Below are 26,890 nucleotides of genomic sequence, written 5' to 3'. Positions count from 1 at the left end.
GGGAAGACATGAAGAATAACAACAAAAAGGCTTATGTACTGATTTATCCACTATTATTAAAATATTAAATGTTACAGCACTTGTTTGTTAGCTGATCATGGAAATGTTTTTCTGTAGCTATAGCAGGCCTAGGATACCTTCCAGTTCTATGGGATACGGTGAGAGGTGAACTGATATGAGCATTAGAGCAATGCTTTACTTTCCCTCATACCTATTGCATAATTCCTAGAAAATTTCCTACCAGAAAATAAAACATGTAGTTATTGCAGATATACAGAAATGTTTGAGTTGTATTATCTGCTTAAATACTTAATCAGTGGAGAACCTGGAAAAGGAATTACTTGAAGGAAATCAAGCAGATTTGTACTTCCATAGTTATAGTGCTCCAAAATCTGATAGATTTCCCAAAGTGAAGTAAATGGCATTTCACTTTTTTATTACTTATATTGACCAAAGAGTTTTATTCTGATGTTTAACTTTTGGTAGTGCAGCTATGTAGGCACTTTAACCCTAAACTGTAATATGAAACCATTACTAGTCTCTACTGAATGCGGAAATTCTATGTAATGAGAAATTATTTAAAGTTGGTATTTAAAATATATTTGAAACATTGCGCACATACTGAAAACATATTTGCAAAATGGTTTGATCATAATTGCTAAATGATTTAGATAATACTCAAGAAATACCTTTTCTTCTGTACAGCTCCACTAAATCCAGTAGTTACTGATAATCATCTTCCAGGCTCAAAATAACAGAAACACTTGCAAATGATTCTGATTTTAGTGTGTTCTTTATGGCATAAGTGGAGCAAAAACTTTTGTTCAATTTAGTATTATAATTAAAACATATGTATTTAGCTAAGATGTTTATCAGCACGGGATTTAATATACACTCAAATAGGATAATCACAAGCAACTGAATACAGTTTGTTCATTGCTGCACAGTCCCTCTTCTGAACAGAATTTATTGTTAATCTCATTTTACATCCTTCTGTATTTCCAGTGTTTTTTAGTATTAAATATGCAGTTAGGCCTTTCCTGTTCTCTGTTCTTCTTCCTTTCTTGTTGCTTTCGTGTTTTGTTTTTTATTTTCTGTTTCTTAAACATTATGCTAAATAAATACCTATAGCAGTGGAATCAACTTTCCAGACCGTGTTAACTTAAGAGGTAGCAACACCATATGCTCTGAATTCAGATAACTCTAGGATGTTACACCAGATCCTTATGTGTATTTTTCTCTTGTCTATATGAATCAGATGGGAATTTTTGTATAAAGTAACTTCAATTCTTGGCGAGTTTTTATTTTGTTTTTCTCTCTAGCACAGCTATTGTCAAATATAAACATGTTTCACTAGAAATGAAATTATTATTGGTATTAATTAATGAAATTATTATTAATGAAGGTTAATGTAAGTTCACTATTACAAGTAAAAGAAGTTTTAAAAAATCTTCATATTTAATCTCAAAATATAACTCATTGAGACTATGAGAACTGATGCCTGTTGAGATTTCTATTCTGTCTTACTAATAATAGACTTATATTTGATAAGAATATAGTCATCTTATAAACCTAATATCACTTTCAGATTTTTCATATGCTTTTATAGAACTTGATAGGGTAAAAGTTCTCCTACAAAGAAACTTAAATTAGAATGTTAAAATACTACATTTTGCTTCCACAAACAACAACAAAAAAGCATTGATTCCTCTGTGGCATAAGGTAGAGACTGGGCCCTCTTCAGAAAACTTTACAATTCTTCTTAGGATGGTCTTGATTCAGGTGCAACACCTTCCACATAGCCTTATTACACTTCATTACACAGAATCACAGAATTGTAGGAATTGGAAGGGATCTCTAGAGATCATTGAGTCCAACCCTCCTGCTGAAGCAGGTTCCCTGGACTAGGTTGCACAGGTAGGCATCCAGGCAGGTCTTGAATGTTGCCAGATAAGGAGACTCCGTCACCGCTCTTGGCAGCCTGTTCCAGTACTCCATCACCTTCACTGTGAAGAAGTTCCCAAGCATATTTGTGCAGAACTTCCTATGCATCTGTTTGTGGCCATATCCCCTTGTCCTATCACCACACGCTGCTGAGAAGAGTCCAGCCTTGTCCCTTTGCCTCCCACTCCTTGGATATTTGTAGACATGTATCAGAGACCCTCTGAGTCTTCCTTTACTCAAAGCTGAACAGACCCAGGTTTCTTAACCTCTCCTCACAATGGAGATGTTCCATGTCCTTTATCATATTTGTAGCCCTCTGCTGAACTCTTTTGAGGAGATCACCATCTTTTTCTACTTAGGATCCCAGAACTGGACACAATACATCAGGTGAGGCTTCACCAGGGCAGAGCAGAGAGGGAGGATTACCTCTCTTGACCCAATGGACACACTCAATGCACCCCAGGATAGCCAGCCTGTCAACTGCTAGGACCACCCATATAACTTTCCTCAGAGCTCATCTCTAGCGGGTGATCCCCAAACCTGTGCTGGTACATGCAGTTATTCCACCCTAGGTGCAAGAGTCAACAGTTGCTCTTTTTAAATCTCATCTGCTTGCTTTCCTCCCAGCTCTCCAGCCTTTCCACTAAATGGAAACACAGTCTTCTGTAGTGTCAGCCATTCCTACCAGCTTTGCGTTGTCAGCAACCTTGCTGAGGGTGAACTCTATTCCCTCATCAAGGTAATTGATGAAGGTGTTGAGCAGGTCCAGACCCTGCACCATCCCCTGAGGAACACCTCTAAGTACAGGCCTTCACCTGGACTTTGCCACCAATCACAACCCTCTGACCTCTTCCACTCAGCCAGTTCTCAACTCACCTAACTGTCCACTCATCTACTCCACACCTTCTCAACTTTGTTATTAGAATGCTGTTGGAGACAGTGGCAAATGCCTTGCTGAGATCAAGATAGACTACATCCACTGCTCTCCCCTCATCCACCCAGACAGTAATGATGTCACAGAAGGCCATGAGGTAGGTTGAGCACAACTTCCCCCTCGTGAAACCATGTTGACTACTCATGATTACTCTCTTTTCTTCTAACTGTCTGGAGATGGCATCCAGAACAAACTGCCAAATCACCTTTTCAGGGATAGAGGTGAGGCTAACTGGCTTGTAGGTCCCCCACATCCTCTTTATTGCCCTTCCTGAAGATCAGAGTAACATAGGCTACCCTCCAGTCTTCAGGAACCTCTCCAATTCACCAAGATTTCTCAATGATGACAGAGAGCAGTTCAGCAATTACCTCTGCCACCTCTCTCAGCATATCTGGATGCATCCCATGCAAGCCCATGGATTTACCTACACTGATGTTACATAGACATTCTTGGACCATCTTCTGCCCCACCAAAGGGGAGCTGCTTTCCTTTCCCCAGACCCTCTTACTTTCCCCCACAGTCCAGGAGTCCTAATGGGGGAGTTTCCACAGTGGAGACAGAAGCAAAGAAGGCATTCAGCATCTCCTCCTTCTCTGCATCCTCTGTTACTTCAGTTAGTAGGGTACACACACTTTCCTTAGTCTTTCTTTTACTGTTGACACATTTAAAAACAAATAAAACAAACAAACAAACAAAAAAACCCACACACCTTCCTTATTGCCTTTTATCTCCTTTGACAAGTCCAATTCCAGGTTGGCTTCAGCCTTGCTCCATGGACCTTTTTCTTCCCTTTGAGTTTATGCATGATCTCCTTGCTTATCCACACAGGTCTCCTGCCTCCCTTGCCTGATTTCTTACTCACAGGGACACACCAGTCCTGAGCTTGGAAGAAGTGCTGTTAAATGCTGACCAGCACTCACAGGCCCCCTTGCCTTCTAACACCATAACCCATGGAATAGTTCCAAGAAAGTCCCATAAGAGATCAAAGTCAGCTCTCCTGAAATACAGGGTAGAAATCCTACTTTTTGGTTTGCTTCTTCCACTCAAGATCTTGAACTCCACCATCTCATAATCACATAATCCCAAGCTGCCCCTAACCTTCACTTGCCTAACAAGCCCAACCTCAGTAAGAACAAAGTCCCGCAACCCCCCAGTTCTCATTGGCTCCTCCACTACCTGCATCAGAATGTTATCTTCAACACATTGCAGGAACCATCTGGAGCACACTGGTCTGGCCATGTTGCTTTCCCAACAAATATCTGGATAATTGAAGTCCCCCATAAGAAAACCAGTGCCTGAGATAGTGAAGCTACTTCCAGTTGTTTGTAAAAGGGCCTCATCAACTTCCTCCTGCTGAGCAGGTGGCCTATAATACACCCCCACAACAGTGTCCCCCACACTAGTCTGCCCCTTAATGTTCACCCACAAGCTCTCCACTGCTACATCACCACCCACCATCTGAAGTTCAATACATTCTAGCTGCTCTCTCACATAAAGAGCAGCTCCACTACCCTGTCTCACCATCTTGTTTATCTTAAAAAGTGCATAGCCATCCATGGCAGCGTTCCAGTCATGTAAGCTGTCCCACCATGTCTCCATGATCTCCATGATACCATGGCATTGATCGCTATGAGATTGTGGCCTTGCTGCCACATGCAGACCTCTAACTCTCCCTGTATGTTTTCCAAGCTGCACACACTAGTATGCAGACACTTTAGAGAAGCAACAGGTACAGGTATCCCTAAAGGGACTGGAGAAGATTTCAGGCAGGGAATTTGCAATGGTAACTCCTCCAGGATGTCCTCACAAGATCCTACAGAACAATACACAGTTATTTTCCTGCTTTCACCTACAACAGCAACATACCTATGCCCTTCTCTTTCCCATTGACCTCCACCATCTTCCCCCATCATCAATTCTGAATTGCTCCCTCCACCCAAATGAAGGACGTTTCCTCCCCTTCCCCATTCACACATAGTTTAAAGCTCTCTCAACAAGAACTGCCAGCTCCCAGCCTAGGATCCACTTTCCCCTCAGAGACAGGCAAGTTCTGACCACAGCCATCAAGCCAGGGTCCAAGTAAACCACCCCATGATCAAAGAACCCAAAGTTTCTGTGGTAGCACCAGCTTTTCAGACACTTATTTAGAGCCTGAGTTTTCCTAGATGGCTGTGCATCCCTCATCACTCCAGAAGGCAGAGTGGAAAACACCACTTCTGCTCCCACTCCCTCAATCAACTTCCCTAAATCCCTGAAATCCCTTTAGGTAGCTAACAGGCTTCCCTGAGCAGTTAAACCACTGCCTGCCTGAACTATCAATAATGGAAAATAATCAGAGCATCAAACCAGACCTGGGAGCTTTTAGTGACATCCCTGACCTGGAAACCAGGGAGGCAGCACACCTCTATACAGGTTGGGTCAGGTCTGCATATCAGACCCTCTGTTCCACTGAGAAGGGAATCACCTATCACAGTTACCATTGTCTTTCCTGGCAGAGGCAGTCTCAAGACATGGGAATGACTGCCTTGCCCTAGTCCTCCTCCTAGGCAGACTCATCCTCGCCTCCCCATTCACCTCCTCATCAGTTTCCAGCACCCCAAGCCTATTGCTTAGGGGGACCTGGGAAGCAACGTCAAGTTTTCAAATATGACATACAGTGGCTTGGCAGCCACATCAGCCCTCACAATCTGGTCACCTGCTCAAAAAGTTCATCAGTCTAGGCACACTTATGCCCATGGCACCTTATTCTTCCTTCACACCAGATTCTGGAACCTCCCACAACTGAACATCTGGGTAGGTCTCTTGCTCCTCAGGCAGTTTGTCTGCATCATGCATCAGCACAGAAAGGCCTCTCTGGGTTTTTCCTCTCAGCCTGACCCCTGTGAGAGGTGATCATCATGTTTGCATTGAGTGCTGCACTCTACTATTCCCAGATCAGAAGAGTGCAGCACCTTGAGGCGTTCCTGTTCCATCTGCAAAACCATTTCATCAAGGTTCTGAATAGAAGGGCTATTAAAGAATATAGTTTTCTGAATCTCTGTTTGAATTGTTATACTTCCAACTGTTTTACAGAAGGATATTATACAAACTAACACGAGTACATAGACTTCATCTTCTACCTTGCTTCTGCTCTCCTTGGCATATGGAAAATGCTTTTTTTCCCCCCTTCAATGATCCTCCCATTTTTAGTCTTGACTGATCACTGCAAGAACATCGCTCACTGGAATTAATGCAAACAGTACATAACTCTCCTAGGGGAAGAAGGACAATGAAACAGAAGGGTTTTTGCAAGACTAATATAATTTGTGTAGTTATGTTCTGATATAGTGCCTAAAGCTGCACTACATCTCCTACTTAATGTCCTAAATGATTTGCAGTCATCAGTGATAAAAATAATAAAAGGCAGTATTCTATATGGTGGTGCAGATTTCTTTTAGTGGATAGTTTCACCATAAACTTTAAAATAGGTGATGAATACAATCAGAAATCTGTCATCTGAAAGACTATTTCCACTCTGTTGTTTGTACTTCAACTTAAGAGTTCTTAGCGCATTGTAAATAAATTAATAAGTTGAGTATTACAGTGGGGGTCAACATAGCATTGATTGGGAATGTAGTTTTAAGCACACAAAAATAAATGAACAGAGTGGTTGACATATAAGGTTGATTATAAAATATTTGGAAAAAGAGCAGTCTTTCACTTTTGTCTTTCACAGTGGTGAATAAACACTAAATGGGAGCAGAGGGTTTTTTTTCCTTTTTTTTTTAAACATTAACAGATTACACGGAGATTAAACACTAATGTAGCAGAGTACACAGATTTAGGTTTTAGAGAAAGGTAATGAAAGTGTCAGTGCAAATGCAAGATAAATCACTTGACTGAAACACTAAAAAACAACTGCACAGAAATGACTTCACATAAATAGAATACAGAATGTTTATGTTCAAAGAATCAATTCTGAAACATACCAGTTTGATATCAAAAACCACTGAAATACAATTCTAAGAAATTAAATTTTAGTATTCTCTATTCAAGATGTAATAAATAAAGTACATATTAATGTGCTTGGGGGGGGGGTCAGGTTTTTTTTTTTTTTAAGATTTCTTTTATGATGGCAAACTACAAACCAATGGCACAGAAAAAAAAGTAATTCTTCAGAATAAGAGAATCTTAAAATGACTAAAAAAAAAAAGCCAATACTTTTTCACTCAAGTCTCCTCAAAAACAGATATATTCCATTTGTCACTCTACAGTTGCCTTACAACATACTCTTTAAAAGACATTGAAAATTCTCACCTCTGTTTTTTCTGAGAAAAATGGGATTCGCGGGATTGTGTTGCTGTTGCTCCCCCATAATTCTTTCTTATCACACAAAGGAAAGTAGTAATTTTATCAACTTCTCTATACTTCCTGTTTGTAAGTAGGTATACACATGCTGCTTCTGGGTCACTTGCTTGTGGATTTTCATAGCTTTTCCCACTTTTTATTTATTTTATACTGTACCTGATAACCTAACTTTGAAAGCTGAAATTTCAATTTGCTCTTGGCTGGAGAAGTCAGGTAAGTTTTAGTCTTTCTATTGCTTCCATGATAATACAGACGTAAAAGGCAGCCCAAAAAACTCACATTAGATATTAAGTGGAAAAAAAGTTTGTCAAGGAGAGTAAGACCTCAAGGAATCAGAGTAATCTTTCCCATTCTGTTCCAGCAATTATGCAAACAAGAAAAGGAGTTATATGATTGATTCTTTTTCTGGAAAACAGAAATAGAAAATAGAAGGCCTTTTAAACTATTTTGCAATGATTTTTTTTGACATTTTTTTCCTACAATTTTCACCCTTACCTCAAGTTTTCATCTGCATAATCCTTTGCCTCAAATGCATTAAAAAGGAAAATTCCTAGAATGAAAAATAAAAGAAAATCTGTAATTAGCTATTGTGTGACACATATAGTATCACTTAAAGAATGTGTAATGGCTTCTGGGGCTCCTGAGTGGCTCTTTGTCTCTTTTACAGGTACCATCCACCTCCGTATTCCTGAGTCTTCTCCAGTTGGGACCGCCATTGGCAGCATCAAAGCCACAGATGCAGACACTGGAAAAAATGCAGAAGTAGAGTACAGAATTATAGATGGTGATGGGACAGATATGTTTGATATCGTGACGCAGAGGGACACACAGGAAGGCATAATTACTGTGCGAAAGGTACTTATTAAAAAGTTTCACTAACTGGTTTTGGCATCAGTGTTATGGCACGAGTGTTCTAAGAAAGTGTTTAGATCATGCACTGGCAATTCTAACTGCTTAACATTTGCAAACATCCCCCCACTGGTGTCTGAATTGTACTATTTCCTTTCAAAATGAACTAGAAGTAACACATGGCAGCAATATCACAGTGACACAGAGATAAAGGTTTAAAGCATTACTGCTAATTAAGTATACAAGAAATAGACCATTCATGATGTCAGTGCTAACTTTTTTTTCTGTGATTTTAAATATAGATTTATTCATTCAAGCTGTTTTTTCCAGCAAGGAATATGCAGTTAACTCTCTATTGAATAACATGAACTTTCCTTCTTTATGAGATTTTCATTCACTCAGAGTCAATTTAGGAGACATATGTACACCAAAAAACAAGTATACTTGTGGAAACTGTCACAAGCCATATTGTGTTATTCCCGTGTCCAACAGGTCAGTTAGAACACACAAACAGTACATACTGGTGGTGTGCATAATGGTTTCAGAGCTAGCTTTAGTTCTGTCTTGTAAGAACTTCCATAGATATATGACCTCACAGTCGGAAACGCTAATCTCCTGCTCCTCAACCATTTCCCCTCCAGAAGTGCCCCAGACTTTTTCTTAGGGATTTTGAGCATTTATAAAGAATATATGCAGTACTTCTAACACAAACTAACACCTAAAATGACACATAACAAGTGAAACAGTACTATAAACTGCATTCCTCTCTACATCTTTTGATAATGAAACCAAGGTAAAGATAAGTTCCGCAAAGATGACAACTTCCTTTTTGTAACCTGCATTACTGTATTCTTTCATCGAAGTTTATTAATGGAGGTATGAAAACATCTGGTCCTTAACTTGGTATTTTTCCTTCTCTTAGAAGTTTGCAAAGGCTTAGGGTATTTCTTTCTTGCTTGAGGTTTCCTGACACATTCTAAAATTTCCAGGATGCTTTCTTTTATTGATAAGTACTTTATCATTCAAATAGGACAGACAACTGTATTAATTAGCAAGAAAAAAAATCTGCTCGGATTGTTCTATCATGAAAGTATTCGTTATTTATTTATTGTTTACCCACTTTAACATGATTTTCATTTTCACTGGTGAAAAACTGCAAGTGTTTCCTCCACCGAGTCCATCAGTTACTAAAACTAAGTGCATAAGATAGATAAAATAATTGCTTAACTTCATTGTTGCTGTGTCACAATTTTATATATTTGGACTAATGTGACTTCCTCCACTCTAGGCTTAAAGACAGCACCCCTTAATAGCAGTATGCTGCTCTTTATAGAGAACACCAATAGTCACACATTGTGCTTAAGTAACAACACTGTGATACACTTCCTAGGTATATTCTTAGACATTCTCTCTTCCATTCTGATTACTTTTTAAAGTAAGCTCAGAGCAGCATAAAGACCACAATTCTTTATCTGGACTGCATCTTTCTGCTCTTAAATAGAGCATTTAATCTTCTAGGCTGTCTTCCTAGCATCTTGCTTGAACAATAATTTGCATTTAAAGGGAACAAAGAGAAAAGAAACAAGTTTTCTATCATCCATTTTGATAAAGGAAAATGAGTTTGATAACTCCATGACATTTTTAGGGAATTAAGGAAATGGCATTAATTAGCTAATACTTCTCATCAATGACAGCTGGAAACGTTTAAAAAAAACAGATTTTTTTTTTTTTTTTGTTGTATCCACAATTGTTTCTAACCTTAAACTTTCCCTTCTTCCATTTAAAAAAAGGAACCACTGACAAAAATGTTAAATTTATTACTTAAAACAAAACAAAAAAAACCCTGAAGTTTAATTGGTGAAATTCAGTGATGAGGAACAAGAAGCTTTTACTAGATAAGCACATTATTTTAAGTAGATGGATTTGGAATGAATAGACAATAAAAATAAGTACAGTTTTGAGGTGTCTACAATAATTTCTGAAAAATATTAGTAACATCTATCTTGTTCAGCAATCTCAGTATTTTAAATCTGTAGTTTAAAAATTCTTAAATGCTTATATACCTTTATATTCCTGTACTTGTGAAAGAACTGCAATATCCTCCAAATGACTTGTAATTTTGCACTAAAATATCTTTCTGCACTTGTGGCTTTGTTAGTTCAAGTAACATTTAGGCACACAAACTCCCCTTGATGAAACTGAAATTGTCTCAGTGGGGAAAGTGGTTTTTACTCTGGAAAATATGAACTGTTAGGGTTCTCCCAGCTTGAACAAGACCAGTGAACCTCCTGGCTGTGCTATGTATACATGTCAACATTTGTTCATATGTAACATAACAGTTTATCATCATATTCAATTTTAGCCACTGGACTATGAGACAAGAAGGCTTTATACCTTGAAAGTAGAAGCTGAGAATATCCACGTGGACCCACGCTTCTACTACCTCGGGCCTTTCAAAGATACAACTATTGTGAAAATCTCAGTTGAAGACGTAGATGAGGCCCCTGTCTTCAGCAGATCTTCTTACCTTTTTGAGGTTCATGAAGATATTGAGTTGGGGACAATAATAGGAACAGTAATGGCACGAGATCCTGATTCAGCTTCAAGCCCTATAAGGTAATCTCCAATTCTCTGTAAAGAAAGAAATTTGGTAAAGAAAATATTAAGAAAAATAGTAGGTGATAATGTTTTTTTCTCATATTTACTGGCATGCCAACTAGATAGCATCATTTTCAACTCTGTCTACGTGTAAGCCTGAGACACATCAGGGAACGCTCATACACAAGACCCAGAGTAAATGCTTCTTAGCACTTCCTATCTCAGAAAGCATAAAATTACACACTGATTTCAAGTAGGCTCTTCAGGACTACTTGCTTCAGAACATGAAGAACTGCATAACTAGTCTATGAGTGAGAGATTTAACCTCCTTCACCAGTTAGTTCTAGAAGGTATGCAGTTCCAAGCCCTGGTTCTTGCTATGCAAGCTGCCAATGTGATTGCTACACAGAATAGAATTATCCTGTTGCTTACTCAAATACCCTAAGAAAACAGACATTCAAAGATCAATCTTTAAAAATATATCTTCTATTATACCTTAATGCCATGTGTGCTAAACCAAATCTAGTTGGATATAGTTAACTATTTTGTTTTGTTTGTTATTGTTAGAGTACATAAGTTTTAAGAAACAGATAAGACAAGTCCATCAGAGTTGGAAATGACTTGCCTGAAATGCTTAACAAAGTATAAAAACTATATTTGGCAAAATAAATAAATAAATATTTATTTACCTACTTTGAAGTCAATTGTCACATGCAATTGAATGAGGCCCAGGTGGAAAAACTGTATTAAGAACTGAAATTGAACCTAATTTTCTCCTGTGGTGATTTATGTGTATAGAAGCAGACAAAAGCACCAAGCCTCTAAAATTGTAGAATATATGAATAACTTAGCATTGCATCTTTATGTGCTCTAATTTCATGAAACAAGTGACAATTTTAGCAGTTATGTTTCATAATTGTGAGTGGAAAAGGAACAAACTTGGCACTTTTACTCACTTCGTTGCTGACACAACTCTATGACTGTATTTCCCTCGTCAGTAATACTTATGCAGAATAGCAATTTAAAAAGTATTTCACACAATTTTTCTATATTCTGTTGATGTTGAGGTAGGCGTCGCAAAATGAAAATAATGCAGGGAGGAGAAAAACAAACAATGAAGGACATAATTTAGATTTAGTTTATTACTAAAAAAAACCCTGCACTGTCCTTCATAGTAGACAGGATTTTTTTTAAAACTTTCTTTCAGTGCTACACAGTTAAAGACAGGAGCTTGAAAACAATTTCCACAGCGTAGGTCAAATTCTTCTCTTCAGTATTTGCTTTGTCTCTCAACTTCAAAGAATAATTAGGTACCTAAAGCTAGCTTTTATAAGCTTCTCTTCTTTCAACACCAATACTAAATGCAACATGATACGTGTTCACCCCTAACATGATGAGTTAACATTTGAACTAAAATACTTTGAAGATTTCAAATTATTTTGACATTACAGCAGTTTGTATATTTTAATGCTGAAGTAAAAAAAGAAATCACAGCTACAGGTTGTAGAATTAATTCAGGCTTTAACTTCATCTAAATATTTCTTTTCAAATATTAGTTTCCATTAATAAGCTCGAAGTCCCATAAATTTAGTTCTTGCATCTTCTTTATTCATTTTTTAAATAAATTATTATTTGTATAAAATGAATGGAGGTATTTTTAAAACTAATAATTCCAGTAGGATTTGAAGGCCATTAGAGATGGGTAGAAGTTTGTCTTTGTCTAACATGATAGATATCAAACACGAAACAGCATAGAATATTATGAAACAATATGGCATAGATTTTGGAAAACAGAAAAGCGATTCACTATCAAAATAAAAAAGATTAGTGACAAAATCAGTTATTTTCCTCGTTAATGCACCTATCATGGTGAAAGGAAATCAGTTTTTTTAACCATGTTGGCAGAATAGCCTTAAATATAATTTCCTCTGAAAAATATAAAAGTTTTTTGTTAAATTCTAATTTACTTAATTTCTCACCCAGCTGCCTATATTTGGAACAAGTCTTTCTCGTAGTTTTAGATTTTTGGCTGTTCTACTTTCATTTTGTTCTTGTTTTGCTTTTATTCATTTTGATTTTTTTATTGTTTTAAAATATTTATTTTGTTGAAAGCAGTGAAATGAAGAAATAAAACTCATCAAAAATGTTACTGATATTATTTTCATATTACAGATTTTTTCATTTTTTCTCAATACAGTTATATATAAGAAAAAACTGTCACATCTGATGAAATGTTGAGGTCAGTCATAAGAGTTCATAAAAAAATGAATAATATTTTTCCCACATTACACAATAAATCGTCCCCATACTGCCAGAATTAGACAAATGATCTTTACCTCCAAAAAATCTTACATTTTACCTTACATCAAAGGCAGAATCTTAACTTTGAAGGCAGTGTTGATTATTAGAAAAAAAAATGAAAGAAAGAACACTTTGTTGATCATAGTTTGACACATCTGCCATTTTTCAATAGAATAAATTTTGCCTGAACATGTTTGGCACCTATAATACCATGGAGGAGGCTTTAACATTCATTAAAGTGAAATTTCTGCATATTAACTAATTTTTATGGATTTTTTTTAGTTCAACCTCTGGTAAGTTAACGTATCCTGAAGCACAGAAATAAAGTTTATAAGAGTACTTCTGCAGAGCTCAAAAAAATAGCTGTCATTCTGACTCTGGAAAACTGCACATCAAAGAGAATTTACCTTTCAAGATTACAACAATTCTCTAATCCTATATTGCAATTTTGACTTTTCTGTGATCCTCATATGTGTCTATAAAAGTTCTGATGATAAAATACCATATTATCATATTTATGAAATCTTTCAATTACTCATTCTAGAGAACTAACCCTGAGAATTTTTATAAACTTGCATATGCAATTTTAGATACAATCATTACAGTAATTACCAATAATCAGGAGGAAAAAAAAGGAAGCACTTCATTTACAGAAAGTAAATATTTGTTTTATGAAAAGCCATCTCTTTAATATAATGTATAGAACCTAAAAGCTGTATTGACTTGGGAAACAAATATTATTAATTGATTAAAAATGGAAAAAAACATTTTCTTTCTTTGAATATAGATTCTCTCTGGATCGTCACACAGATCTTGACAGGATATTCAATATTCATTCTGGAAATGGATCCATCTATACTTCTAAGACACTGGACCGTGAAATATCACAATGGCACAATCTCAGTGTTATAGCAGCTGAAATCAGTAAGCTAGTTTGGTATTTTTTTGTTCCATTTCCTTAGCCTGTGTTTCCCCTCCCACTCCAATCTATGAGATACTCTGGGGAATTAAATTGAGCTTAGCTAACAGCAGTTATCTCCTTGTAGCTTTTTTCCTCATCATTTTCTAACAGTGACCAAGCTACTTATAAAACTTGGATATAATTGTTAAGTATATAGATAGATATACACTACAATAATATCCAAGCTACTTCTGAAATGTTACTCAAATAAAATGCTGGAGTAATTGTTTCCTTCCTTCTCTTTGAGGAAAATGGCAGGATTTTGATGTTATAGTAACAGAGTTTGGGATGGTAATCAATTTTTATCTCTATATTTTCTTCACTACCTCATAAAAAAAAAAAAAAAAAAAAAAACAAACCTATTTTACCTAAACCTACATCTCTTAGAATCAATACATCTTGTAAGTTAGTTAGGTTGCACTCGATCACTAAGGTAAAACATTTCTTTGACTAGTCAAATTATACCCTCACAGATATCTTGGAAAGTTAGTACAGAGGTACAAAAGGCTGTGGAAACAGTGTCCAAAACCTGCCAGTTTAAACATTTCAGCATGTTAAAGGATTAACATCACACTCTCCAGCAATAACATTATAAATTACATGAATATGATATCATCTCCACCTAAATGTTTACTGTTTTATTTGTTGCAGCTTAAAAGGGAAATAAAACCAAAAACAAACAAGAAAGAATCCAAAGTAATTTTGAATCATCTCTATAGTTATTTATCTATTCCACTGAAGTAGCAAAATCAGACAGTCTTTAAGCTTCTAATTCCAAGAAGACTGCATTTTTAATCTCAGGCCTTAATTCAGATTCTTGATAGACTAGCTTGATCTGCAAGGGAGGGCACACTAAACAATACTAATGTTTGAGCATTTGAAAAAACAGAAGCAGTTACCGTTTTTGGCTTTAACTTAGTGTCTGAGAAATTACATCTGTGTTTTAAGGCAGTTTAAACATAATATCACTATTTGATTCTGATTTTTATTGTTATATTTTCATTGACTTTTTAAAATCTTCTCCCAGCTTATCAAGGCATAGGAGAGCTTTAACACGTCTCTTCTATGTTAAACCAATTGTAAATATTTTTATAATTCAAAACCTTTTATCAGAATGATACACTTGAGTCCACTGAATAAATTTATTATAGTAATCACATACTTTCTCTATGCTATATTTAGATGGAACATCACCAGTGGCAGCCGCTATCTTCATGTAAAAGTCAATTACTCACTAGATTTGAGTGTTTTCCTTTTTTATTTAAAAGCAAACAAACAAATAAAAAAAAAAAAGAAAATAAAATATACTCTCTGACCAGATTACAGATTCAAACCTAAACTTAAATATCTTGCTCATTAAATTTGGAAGATTAAATTCATCTTAATACTAAAAACATTGTCTTCTTTTTCTCATGCCAGACAACCCCAAAGATACTACTCGCGTTCCTGTCTACGTAAGAATACTGGATGTTAATGACAATGCCCCACAGTTTGCTGTATTTTATGATACTTTTGTTTGTGAAAATGCAAGAGCTGGACAGGTATGCTTTTGAAAAAACACTTTCCACTGTCTAATCTTGCTATAGTACTCAGCTGTATTCTTACCTGTTATTTGGGAGAAATTATGTCCAAAACACCTTACAAATGTTGAAAATGAGAATGTCAAGTAGCTTTGTATGTGAGACTTAGAATGAAATACCAATTTATTTCAGCAGCATCATTGAGTGAATTACCACTTTCCTCAACCTAATTCTGCAGTATTTTTGCTTATTTAAATCAGCCCAAGAAATACGGCCATAATTTGCATTGCTGTTACCTTCTTGGAGAAGGTAAAGTGTTACACTCATTGAAAAAATGATTAAATTTTTAGTAGATAACTCAGAAGTGGCAAACCTCACATACATTTCAATCCGTGCTAGCGGTGATTACACTCATACGCATGTGTCACTCTTATCTTTCATTATTCTAGAATATTTTTTTTAAATAAAGCACAAAATATATATTTTCTTGAAATAGTATCTTTTATTTTGATTTGCCTCTTACAGACTACAAAAAGCATACTTTAAGCAAAAATCTAAGCTAAAAATATCTAATAAGCTTAATATCTAGTCCCTAATAAGCAGCTGCTTGTTAGAACTGCTATGAGCTGTCTGCCTATTACAGCATAGCATGTCCCAGAGCACAGTCAGACAGTAATAAATGCTCTAAAGTGGTCACAGTAGAACATCAGTGCAAGCATTTCAGGTGGGAGAAGTACTAGATTGTCTTAACTGTTTCAGTTCTACAGGTATAGCATTCAGTTCGCATCACAAATCTTGCACTCAGGCTACCATTTTTCTCTAAAACAACAGTAGTCAGAAATTACAATAATGAACTTACAGTTCATATTTATAAGTTATTAAATACGTAAAAATACTGAGGAATGTTTGCTACTAATAGAATGTTAAGATAATTAGAGCTGTTAAAGCTGAAATCCTTGATAAAATATCTAGGATTTCTGACAATTGTATTATCTCCCATGTATGCTAAAAATAAGATTTTAATTTATTCATATTTAAGATGTAGAATTTGAATTTAAAATGTAGAGTAATTTTTTTTCTTCCAGTTTCACCAGCACCTCTGGCTGAAAGATAAACTGAAATGCACTAAATCCACATATCTTGTATTGTCAAATGCTTTAGAATCTGTTTAGTCCAACTTTACTAACTATAGACAATGCAAGCAGCACTCTATATATTACAAAAATTGTGCCTTCAGGTAAATGTGCTTTGAGGAACTCCATTTTCTGAGTCACCTAAAGTATTATTGTTAATATAACTTAAGATTAAATGTCAAAGTTATCTCTGCATTGTGACTGGTTTTCTGTTCACGTTTAGAAATAGTGGTCAGTAAAAAAAAACACTAAGGACTTTTGTCCGATAATTAAGAAGCTAAATGAGTGTACAAAACTGTACATATTCATTTGAACTAGAAAGCTCAGAAGGGTCTTCCTTATTAGAAGTGGCAATATTAGACGTATTATATTATATAATTATAATAATGTAGTATAGGTTATAATCATTTATAATAGTTTGGTTTTTAAATGTTCAGTTCACAGGAAGAGAGAAGAACAGTATAACTCAGCATAACACAAATAATCTATTTGAATGTAATTCTTGCTTACAGGTAGATCCGTAATGCATCATTATTTTGGAATTCAGTCTGCCCTGAGGGACTGACTCCAATTAATCAATACTAAGTGCAGTTTGGAACCACCCACATAAGCTGTTTTTCTTTTCTGTTTAAGTTTTCCTCAATTTTTTTTTTTTATTTTTTTTCCCCGCCTTTTTTTCTCCCCCACCCCTATCCCACCCCCACCCCTCCTTGGAATGCTCACCATCCTCTGTTATTCTGGTCATTTTGTTGTATATAAACATACGCAACTGTGGGATTCTAAACATATGTAAAATTGAAAATCGAGTAACAAGCATACAGCCAGTAGCACAGGCTTTGTAGTAAGGGATCAGGAGAGCCACAGGAGCATAGCACTGCTCTGGTCTTTTTAATGACCATGCCCTTTCTCTGAAGGACTTCCTTCATGAGCTAGAGGTAGCAGATAGGTAAACTGGATGGTTCCATGCAGGTTTTAAAGCCTCAGTCAGAAAAAGTTAGGAAAGTTGTGTTTTCAGCTATTTGCTTCTTCAGGTATGATTGTGCAACCTTGCTAATATTAACTTTCATTTTACCAGGGATTTATACATACCAACCATCTTTTGTCATAAAGTTACATAAATCAGCCTAGCTCATCAGCAATTCCCTTTCAATGATATTTAATATATGATTTTTTTTATTCCCCTGAATCTTAATTCCTCATAGATTATATAAACAGACTCTTTTCTTTTCACTACTTCTTTTTACAGTGTTTCTTATCAACTCATTTGATATGCATAAAACAAAACCAAAAAAAAGACCAACACCTTCATTTCATCGGGAATATTTTTTCTTCAACAACATTGCATAGACATGGCATAATATAATAACATGATGTAAAGCACAACAATAATAGCAGGGTGGCAAAGTTCTAACCAACAACAAGGGAGAATAAGCCCAAATACAGCAGTAATAGACACAGAAACAAAGGAAACAGCTGCATACCCATAGGAGGCCTCTAGTAGGCAAGGATCTTCAACAGCATACCCTTGTCTCCACTGCAAACTCTTAAATGAGTCTAGGATGGGGTAGATCCTGTCTCCACCTCTTCTGGTCACTCAGGGACATTGTTTGCACCTCAACTCCTCTGGATTGGCCCTTCTTTCCCACCAGGTGCTCAATCACTCTTTCAGGCTATGACTTAGCATTTTCTCTACAGATGGGTTTGGGTAACTGTCAGTTTCCTTATATTTTATATATTCCAGTGTTTTTAATGGTGTCAAAATTTTCTTTTTGAACAGTTTTATTCAATAATTCAGTAAAATAAAGCCTTTGTAATGGAATTCAACATAATTTCCAAACATTTCTTTTTCCTTAATAGCACGTATTGTATAATCATTCATTTATTTAATTGTTGATCATTCATTTATTTGTTTCTAAAGAAATTTTAAAAGCAAACAGTTTACTTAAAACAAACAAACAAAAAAACAAACAAAACCACAAAAGACTACATTATCAGAAGACCTAAAAAGTACAAAGGTGAATAGTTTTTAATTAAACAACCAATGCAGCAACTTTACTGTTTTATCATCTTTTTAGTGGCTAGCAACTTTGTTTGACAGCTTGATCATATTTATTTTCTTCTTTAGTGTTCCATATATGTGAACAAGATTTATAACTAGTCATAAGTGCTTGGATAGATTTTTTTTTTTTTTGCATTAAAAAAGAAAACAAAAGTCAGAAATGGTATATGCAAATTTAAGAAAATGAGAATTGAAAGGTTTAATGTCTCAATACTGTTTGATTTTCCAATTAAATAATAAAAATGTACATTATGAGTAGCAGATATGCTTTGAGACAAAAATTCTATATTTAAAATGTAACACCGAACAGTAGGTGACCTATGAGGCTGGCATTTCAATTCTACTCAGTTGTTGATTTTTACTTAGAAGACACTAAGAAGGGAAAAGGCTGCTGGGAGACTGATTACAAACAAGCAGGTGTACCCAATCAGAAATGTCATCTTGTTCTTCAAGAGAATTTGCTTATTTTTAACAGACTCTAAATAGTTACCTTGCAATTCATAACTGCCCAAAGGTTCTGGGTTAGGTAAATGAGAGTATACTAAAGGTTACATGAGTCCTTGAAGTTTCAAGAGTAAGTCTGTCTTAAGTAAAATAGAAATAGTATTCCAGGTGGCTATATAGCAACTGTGCAAAAGGAAAAGATAGAGCAACACAGCTCTCATGGTGAATTATATTCATAATTACTTCCATCAGTTCTGTGTCCATAAACATTTCTATAATAATGAGATGAAAAATATTGATTTATTGGATTTACCTACAAAAGACAGTGGTAGAGTGTTCTTAAAGAGGTTAGATTTGTGGAACAGGTCTTCTCATAAAATGTGTATTGTGCCCCAACATGGCTTAAATACTGGAGAAACAGTCACAACATATACTGAAAAGCTGTAAGAGAACACTTCCTGGAAATACCAGTTTCTAGGTTGGAAAATAAGATTCAAACATAAAAAAACTGTCAGATATAAATACTGTGGAATGGAAGGATGTGACTCCAACCAAAGACTTCATTAGACTTGGAAAATAGGAGGAACTAACAGCAAGTATGAAAAAGTTGAAAACAGTTGCTGTTTGACAGTGGGATTATCAGTGTCTCGTCTTCATTTTGACAAGAATCTGTGAAATAAAGGACATAGAAGGAAACAAATTAAAAAAGAGCTATTTTAACAACAAAAAGCAGTAATATAGCTGGGAGGTGTACTTCATACCAGACTTTCATTTTATTGTTAATGTAAGCAAATTATCTGAATTTCAGACAGGATGAGTATTTGAGCAGGGAAGTTACCAGAGGACTTCAATTACTACAAGAAATAATAGACTGGTAGATATTATTTTCCTGCTGTCTGTTGTTCTATTCAGGGTTCTGAATGTTGGTTTGTACTGCTGTAGTAGATTAAAAATCTCTGAAACATTTTAGGCATTAAAAATTTTACGTACTCATTATAACTATGGGTATGGGCAATCTGAAGAGGATTACCTGATTTTCATCAGTCTAACACCCACAAATGACCATTTCCATGGACTTCGCTTGTGAAGTAATTGACTTCTTTTTCCTTGACTTAGAAAATACCTCTAAGTTTGTGAAAATCTCTAAAGATGTTTTTGCTAGCTACTTATAAAGTCACTAAATAATTAAAAGGTTCTTTCATGAAAAGAAAATACAATTCGACAATTCTTTTATCCTTTTTGTTTACCCACAAATTTATTGGAGGTTTGTGTGATAAAATACATTTAAAGAAAGAAAACACCCTGGCTGAGAAAGCATGCAAGATGCTGCATTAAAAGAAATACAGTCTCTGCCTCGTGAAGAAGTAGGTTGCTGCATTCTGGATGTACAAGAGGGAGGTTTGGAGTTAATCATGCATTTGTAAAAGCAAGCAGGAGAACAGTGCAATTGTTGATGTTAAAAATGATCAGTCCTGACAAAGCCTGCAAAACAAAGAGAAATGTTTGCACTTGGAAGAACAGGAAGAAGAAAAACAGAGTTTAACAAGTATGCCACAGGGAAGAAGTAATGTCAAAAATTAGAAGTTATTGCATGCTTGAGAAAAACACTGCAGTTTAAAATGATGGATCAGATATGAAGAGTAAAAAAGATCTAGGTTAAAGATTTGTTGTGATTTAACCCAAAAAGTAGCTCAGGACCACATATTCACTTGCTCAACCACCCCTCCACCCTCCCCCCCCCTCTTCCCAACGTGATGAGAGAGCAAATTAAAGAAAAAAGAGTTTGTGGGCTGAGATAAATACTATTTACTAAAACAGATAAAGAGAGATGAAAAAAAAAAAAAAAGGATAGTAGTTAAGATAATATATATATAATAACCAGCAAACCCCCAGCATCAAAAAGAGAATTACTACTTCCTATGAACAAAAACTCCAAAGAGAATGGGGTTTGTGGAGAGCAAGATAATCAGGACCTATTTGCAGATGCCTCTATAATACATATTATATATATACACTAAAGAAGTGATGCTCAAGCCATTGCTGCCCACCATCTGGCTGATGCCCAGTCAGTCCCCAAGCAGCAGTTGTCCACAAGAAGCTGAAAAACTGAAACATCCTTGGCTCTGTGTAGCACTGCTCAACAGCAGCAAGAAACATCAGTGTTATCAACACTGTTTTCCCCCTAAACTGAAAGCGTAGCATCACACCAGACACCAGGAAGGAAAAATCAACTCAGCTCCATCTGAAACCTAGGCAAGAGAAATTATTTTTTTCAAGTTGAACTGAACATTTACACCACCAAAAATGTTACTCATAAGTATTTTTTTATTGCAATGGGATAAAACAAACACATAAAAATAATAATAATTAAAATAATGCTGAAACACAATCAATGGAGATGTCAAAAAATGTAATTTATTTTGGAAAGTGGCATTTTTAATTATGAGAATGTTTTATATAAAACATATATCTGTTTTACTTTAGTAAGAAAGAGGAAAATCTTGTGTTAGAAAGAAATGTTCTTATTTTAAAATCTAATTTGAAACTTTAACTTTCCTATCAGAAGTATCATTTGGTGAAATAACATTTTTATGCCAAATGCAAAAAAACTCCTTTGAATTCTTCTCTTAAATGTTGTTTTGATTACGTAACTCATATGTAGTTATAAAAAATATAGCTATATGTTGAAAAAAGACAAAAAGGAGGATTAAGTTAGTTCGGCACTTGCCATCTTACATGTCTGCATGTAACACCATACGAAGTATATGTGGATGCTCTTGTTAGAAAGCTTACTTATTTGTTTAAAATTTGGTCAGTTCATATGTCCTACAGTTTAAGTATTGAATCAATACACATATAGTTTGAATATGAAGTTTCTTAACTCTTCTAGTCTTAAGAAAATCAGACATAAAACTTAGATGCATTTTGTTTTATTTTGTTGCTGTTGTTTTGTTGTTTTTTTTTTCTCCTGCAGCTTATCCAGACCATAAGTGCAGTAGACAAAGATGACCCTCTTGGCGGACAAAAATTTTTCTTCAGTTTAGCAGCTGTTAACCCTAATTTCACTGTTCAGGACAATGAAGGTAAAATTGATTCCTGGTCCATGGAAGTTTGATGTTTACTACCTGATATACATTTCTGCAATATTTTGAAGTTATTGTTATTGTCTATCAGTAAGTAGAGAAGTCTTAAAATTACTGTTAAAAACAAGATTAACTTTATTTGAATGCTTGTGGTTTGGGACTTCTATATTTTATATATGTAGGGAAGATGAAACTTAGTTTGGAAAAAAATAGGATATATTGTAAAGAAAATCAGTAAATGTTGGCTTGGAGTGATTAGCCAAATAAAGGGAGGAGAGGAGAGAAAAAAAAGCTAAAAAATGGCTTTATCTTCCAAGTTCAGATGTTTCACTTTAGCCTTATGTCATATTTCTGCCACTTGGTTTTCTATTTTGAATCTTTCTGGTGATGAATGAAAATTATGGCTGCTAACACATGGCCACTTTGACTATACTTTGTTCCTTGGTCATTCTTTCTTCACATTTATCAGGAGATGCCTGTCCTTTACTATCAGTTGAACAGGGAGGGATCTGGATTACAAAAGAAGTAAACAAGGGGAGATATCATAATACATATAAATACATTAAAATCTTTTGATTTGGCAGTGGGAATAATCCTGTATCAATGATGAAGATTAAAGGAAGTAAAGGCTGCAAACACCATGAAGAATCACAGAATCACAGGAAGATTTTATTGAAAGAAAAATTATATCATTAGGAAAAGTGAATAGTTGAAGCTGAATGCTTAGGTGCCTTATAGATTTCTCAGTAGCAGAGAAAGGTACTTAAAAACATATCAGATGCATCTTTTTTTATGCTGAGGAAAAATAAACATCATATAGATATTGAAAGCAAATCAAGGACGTAGTAAAAGAGAAGTTTTTATTTCAGTTCATGGAGTTCAGTTCTTCTTTCTATGAAGAAAAATTATTCATTTAATTTTTTTTTGTATAAAAGGATCTTAGTGACCATGCAGAGGTATTGACCTTGGTATTTCTCTTCTACATGAAATTATTTTCATTCTTTTGTATTAATTATTTCATTTCAACCTGAATTTTACTGGCAAGACATTTACTATTTACCTTGACAAATTCAGTTGTGTAATGACAGTGATATTTTCTTTCTAATTGACTAAATCTGTATTTTCTCCCTTTTGGACTTAGAGGGTAGCAACCCTATTGTTGGGTCACAGTTTTGTAACTATAAGGTGGCTTTGACAATAGAAGGAACAATCTTTTCCTGTTACTCATTTCTTCCCTGTACCACCTTTATTCTTTTCTGGACAAATAGATTTGATGCTGAAGTATTCTGCATACACATTATTTTTGTGAACCACAAGCATAATTTAGTAAATTCACTTCTCAAAACTGTCTTTTTTTCCAACAAAAATTCTACTCTGTGTGCTAAGGTACATAATTCATTGTTCTACAATATGTTGAAAGTGTTTTGGTGTGGAAAATCTCATCCTGTATTTACTGATAGCATTCCCCTGGGTGCTGTCACAGAAGATCCATAGGAGGAATCTTTCAGAACAGAGTGCTTGTTAAACAGCATGAAGTGGAAGGTTATTTTTTCTCAGTTGGCCACTTCATTTCAGCGCTTTAGCCATGGAATGGAACTGTGTCGTGCACTGCATGCATTAATCCATAAAACATTTTAAGCTTTCAGAAATCCTCTTTTCAAATCGCACTCAGAGGTGCTGCAGAGGCACAGAGGAGCAGGCCAGCTGTATGTAAAAAATTATAAATAGCTTTCTGATTAAATGGGAATGTCACTAGAAAAGTCAAATATCACTATGAAATGAGGACTAGCCACTTTCAGAATATTAACAGTAACCTAAAGTATTAAACTTTACATGTACTATATGTGATGCACTCTTTATTTTCCTATGCAAAATAATATTATATTTTAATCTATCTAGATAACACTGCCAGAATTTTAACAAGAAGAAATGGCTTTAGTAGACACGAAATAAGTACCTACCTTCTACCTGTGGTGATATCAGACAACGACTATCCAATCCAAAGCAGCACTGGCACACTTACTATCCGAGTTTGTGCCTGTGACAGCCGGGGCAACATGCAGTCCTGCAACGCGGAGGCCCTGCTCCTCCCTGCTGGCCTCAGCACAGGGGCACTGATTGCCATTCTCCTCTGCATCATCATCCTGCTGGGTAAGAAAAGTGTAGCTTTCCCCTGAGAGGAAATACTTCAGGCCTGATACATTTTACAAAGCTATGCAGGTTGGTAGAATCATGAGGTTTGCTTCTTTTGCAAGAGCTTTTCAATGGCAAAGTAAAAGAAAAAAAGCTAAAAGCTGCCTGACAACTGGACATAGTAAAACTGAAATCATGTTTCAGAATGTTAAATGTACCAGTGTGCAAATAGCAGCATTTTTATTATTTTGTTGTCTTTAAAAAAGAGTATCAGGCAGAAGGAATAACACAATCAAAAATCACTTCCACTCCTTTCATTTTAACTTTTTTGAGATAATCTCTTGCTTAAATAGATGCTAAAAGTCATAATGCAGTATCTATTTCACACAAAATTAGCCAGTGAATAATATTTTTGCCGAATTAAATCAGCCTATCCAAAAGTTTTTGTGCTGTCAGTTTTCTAAAGCTTCCATTTTCAGTTTCTGTAGTTCAGATTGAAAACAGTATGAACATGCTCCATGCTTAAAAATGGGAAAAGCTCTTCAGAATAAACCTGGCTTTTTTGAAGCTCATCAAATTTACCAGAGGAGCACATAGACAAAGCTCATAGTTTTCTGTGCAAAATAGCACATTTCAATACAGTCTCTACTTAGACACTGGGATATAGACAGTGATGTTTATCTGTTTATCAGGCAGAAATGAACTGGTGAAAGGTAGCTGAAATAAAGCTGTTGTACCTGATAGCATTGCTATTAAAATCTGTTCAGTCATTACCCATTCTTTCCCTCAAAGTTATAGTGGTGCTGTTTGCTGCTCTGAAGAGGCAACGAAAGAAAGAGCCTTTGATCCTGTCTAAAGAGGACATCAGAGACAACATTGTGAGTTATAATGATGAAGGCGGTGGAGAGGAAGACACACAAGCCTTTGATATTGGCACACTGAGGAATCCTGCTGCTATCGAAGATAAGAAGCTTCGACGAGACATTATCCCTGAAACATTGTTTGTACCACGGAGGACTCCTTCAGCACCAGATAACACAGACGTCCGAGATTTCATTAACCAAAGGTTAAAAGAGCATGATACTGATCCCTCTGCACCACCGTATGACTCGCTTGCAACCTATGCCTATGAGGGAAACGATTCAATAGCTGAATCCTTGAGCTCCTTAGAGTCAGGCACTACCGAAGGAGATCAAAACTACGATTACCTCCGAGAATGGGGCCCTCGGTTTAATAAGCTTGCTGAAATGTATGGTGGAGGAGAAAGCGACAAAGACACTTCTTAACCTACAGTAGGCTACATTTTTGATTACTTTGAGCGGAAGTAATTTTACAGACACCTTCTGCACTCAACAGTATTTAACATTCAGGAAAATTTTCCTGCCACTCAGCACAATGATTTCCTTTAGAATTTGTTTTCAATTTGTCCATTTATGTCATTCATTCTTTCTAGTAGGATGCCACTTGGAACACATGAGTATTTTATTTAATCACCTTCCAAGAGCCAAAGCTATGGAAATTCAGTGTTGTCCATTTTAGTAGTTAAAATTAAAAATATCTTACATTCAGAAATTTGAACAGGGTGATAATCCCTTAAGCAACCTCATGTACAAGCCGCTTCTGTTAGATACATGTCCTATCCTTGCAAGTGCAGCTTTTAAGAAGGCAAAGAAGAAAAAACCCAGTATGTTCTGTTCTGTACATTAAAACTGAAACAAAATGTACATGTGGTGTTAATAAGTGTAATATGCAGCTGGTTTAAAACAAAAAAGTTTGTGCAACTTCATTTCATCAAATTCTATCTGCCGATGTTTTATATTTATATTTTTGTATTTATTTTTAAGAAATAAACCAGTTTTTATGACTACGTTGATACTTGCTTGCCTTTTCTGGCCATCAGTTCCACTCATGAAGAAAGCATGACATTTCTTCACTGACAGGACAGACAAATGTCAATGACTCTATGCTACTGTCTGCTGTATGCACGTAGTGCAGAAGTGCATAAGCTCATGGGAAGAGGATCAAGTCATAGATCTATTTGCTTCCTCAAAAGTGTCACTTCCTACAGTTGTCATGTTTAAGAAAAGTTTTATTTTTGAGCTGAATTCATGATACCTTATGTAGAAAGATGAAGTGCTATTTTGTCTTGAATTATACAATTCTCAAAACATATTGATAAAATTAATCCATAAGAGGAAAGAATTAACTTTGAAAACTTGGAATATTTGTTCTATCCTACATTTGTGATCATGACTGCATCATTAGAGGTGATCTGTAATTGAAACGGAGAAAGCATAAAAAAGACATTTAAGAAATGATTTCTAAGCATCAACCTTTTCTGAGAGTAAATCACTTGATTACAAAACACTGAATCCCATAGCAACTATCTAAGGGTAAAGTAATCTCCTTTAAAATTGCCAGGCTGAAGACTGACAAAGTGTCAGTAAAACTAGCACACACTCCCAACAAATCTACTGTTTTCTGATGGTTTGGAATAGTCTAGTAAAAAGAAAAACAAGTGACTAGTCAACCATAACAGAAATCACACTCTATCACAAAATAAAGTAGGTATTCCAAGATGTTT

The 26,890-nt window shown here is 35.5% G+C and overlaps 1 protein-coding gene across 3 annotated transcripts in view; it reads left to right on the top strand.

The window, feature by feature from the left end:
* The window catches only part of CDH10 (cadherin 10), a 50,804-nt gene extending 24,674 nt beyond the window's left edge, over window positions 1-26,130 (top strand). The window contains exons 5-12 of one of the 3 annotated variants that reach the window (XM_065751968.1): window positions 7,893-8,080; window positions 10,437-10,690; window positions 13,761-13,897; window positions 15,354-15,475; window positions 22,065-22,173; window positions 22,912-22,932; window positions 24,073-24,324; window positions 25,099-26,130. In XM_065751968.1, coding sequence (XP_065608040.1) covers window positions 7,893-8,080; window positions 10,437-10,690; window positions 13,761-13,897; window positions 15,354-15,475; window positions 22,065-22,173; window positions 22,912-22,932; window positions 24,073-24,324; window positions 25,099-25,592 — 1,577 coding nt within the window. In that variant the 3' untranslated portion in view covers window positions 25,593-26,130. The remainder of the gene's footprint in view (window positions 1-7,892; window positions 8,081-10,436; window positions 10,691-13,760; window positions 13,898-15,353; window positions 15,476-22,064; window positions 22,174-22,911; window positions 22,933-24,072; window positions 24,325-25,098) is intronic. The other 2 variants (XM_065751969.1, XM_065751967.1) reach the window with 2 other exon arrangements.
* Window positions 26,131-26,890: the final 760 nt, after the last annotated feature.

Source organism: Cyrtonyx montezumae, unplaced genomic scaffold (genome assembly GCF_038088225.1).
Source record: "Cyrtonyx montezumae isolate F1298 unplaced genomic scaffold, pur_monq_1.0 scaffold_8, whole genome shotgun sequence".
NCBI lineage: Eukaryota > Metazoa > Chordata > Aves > Galliformes > Odontophoridae > Cyrtonyx > Cyrtonyx montezumae.
Note: the sequence above shows the minus strand (reverse complement) of the source record. Positions and strands in the feature narration are given on the sequence as shown.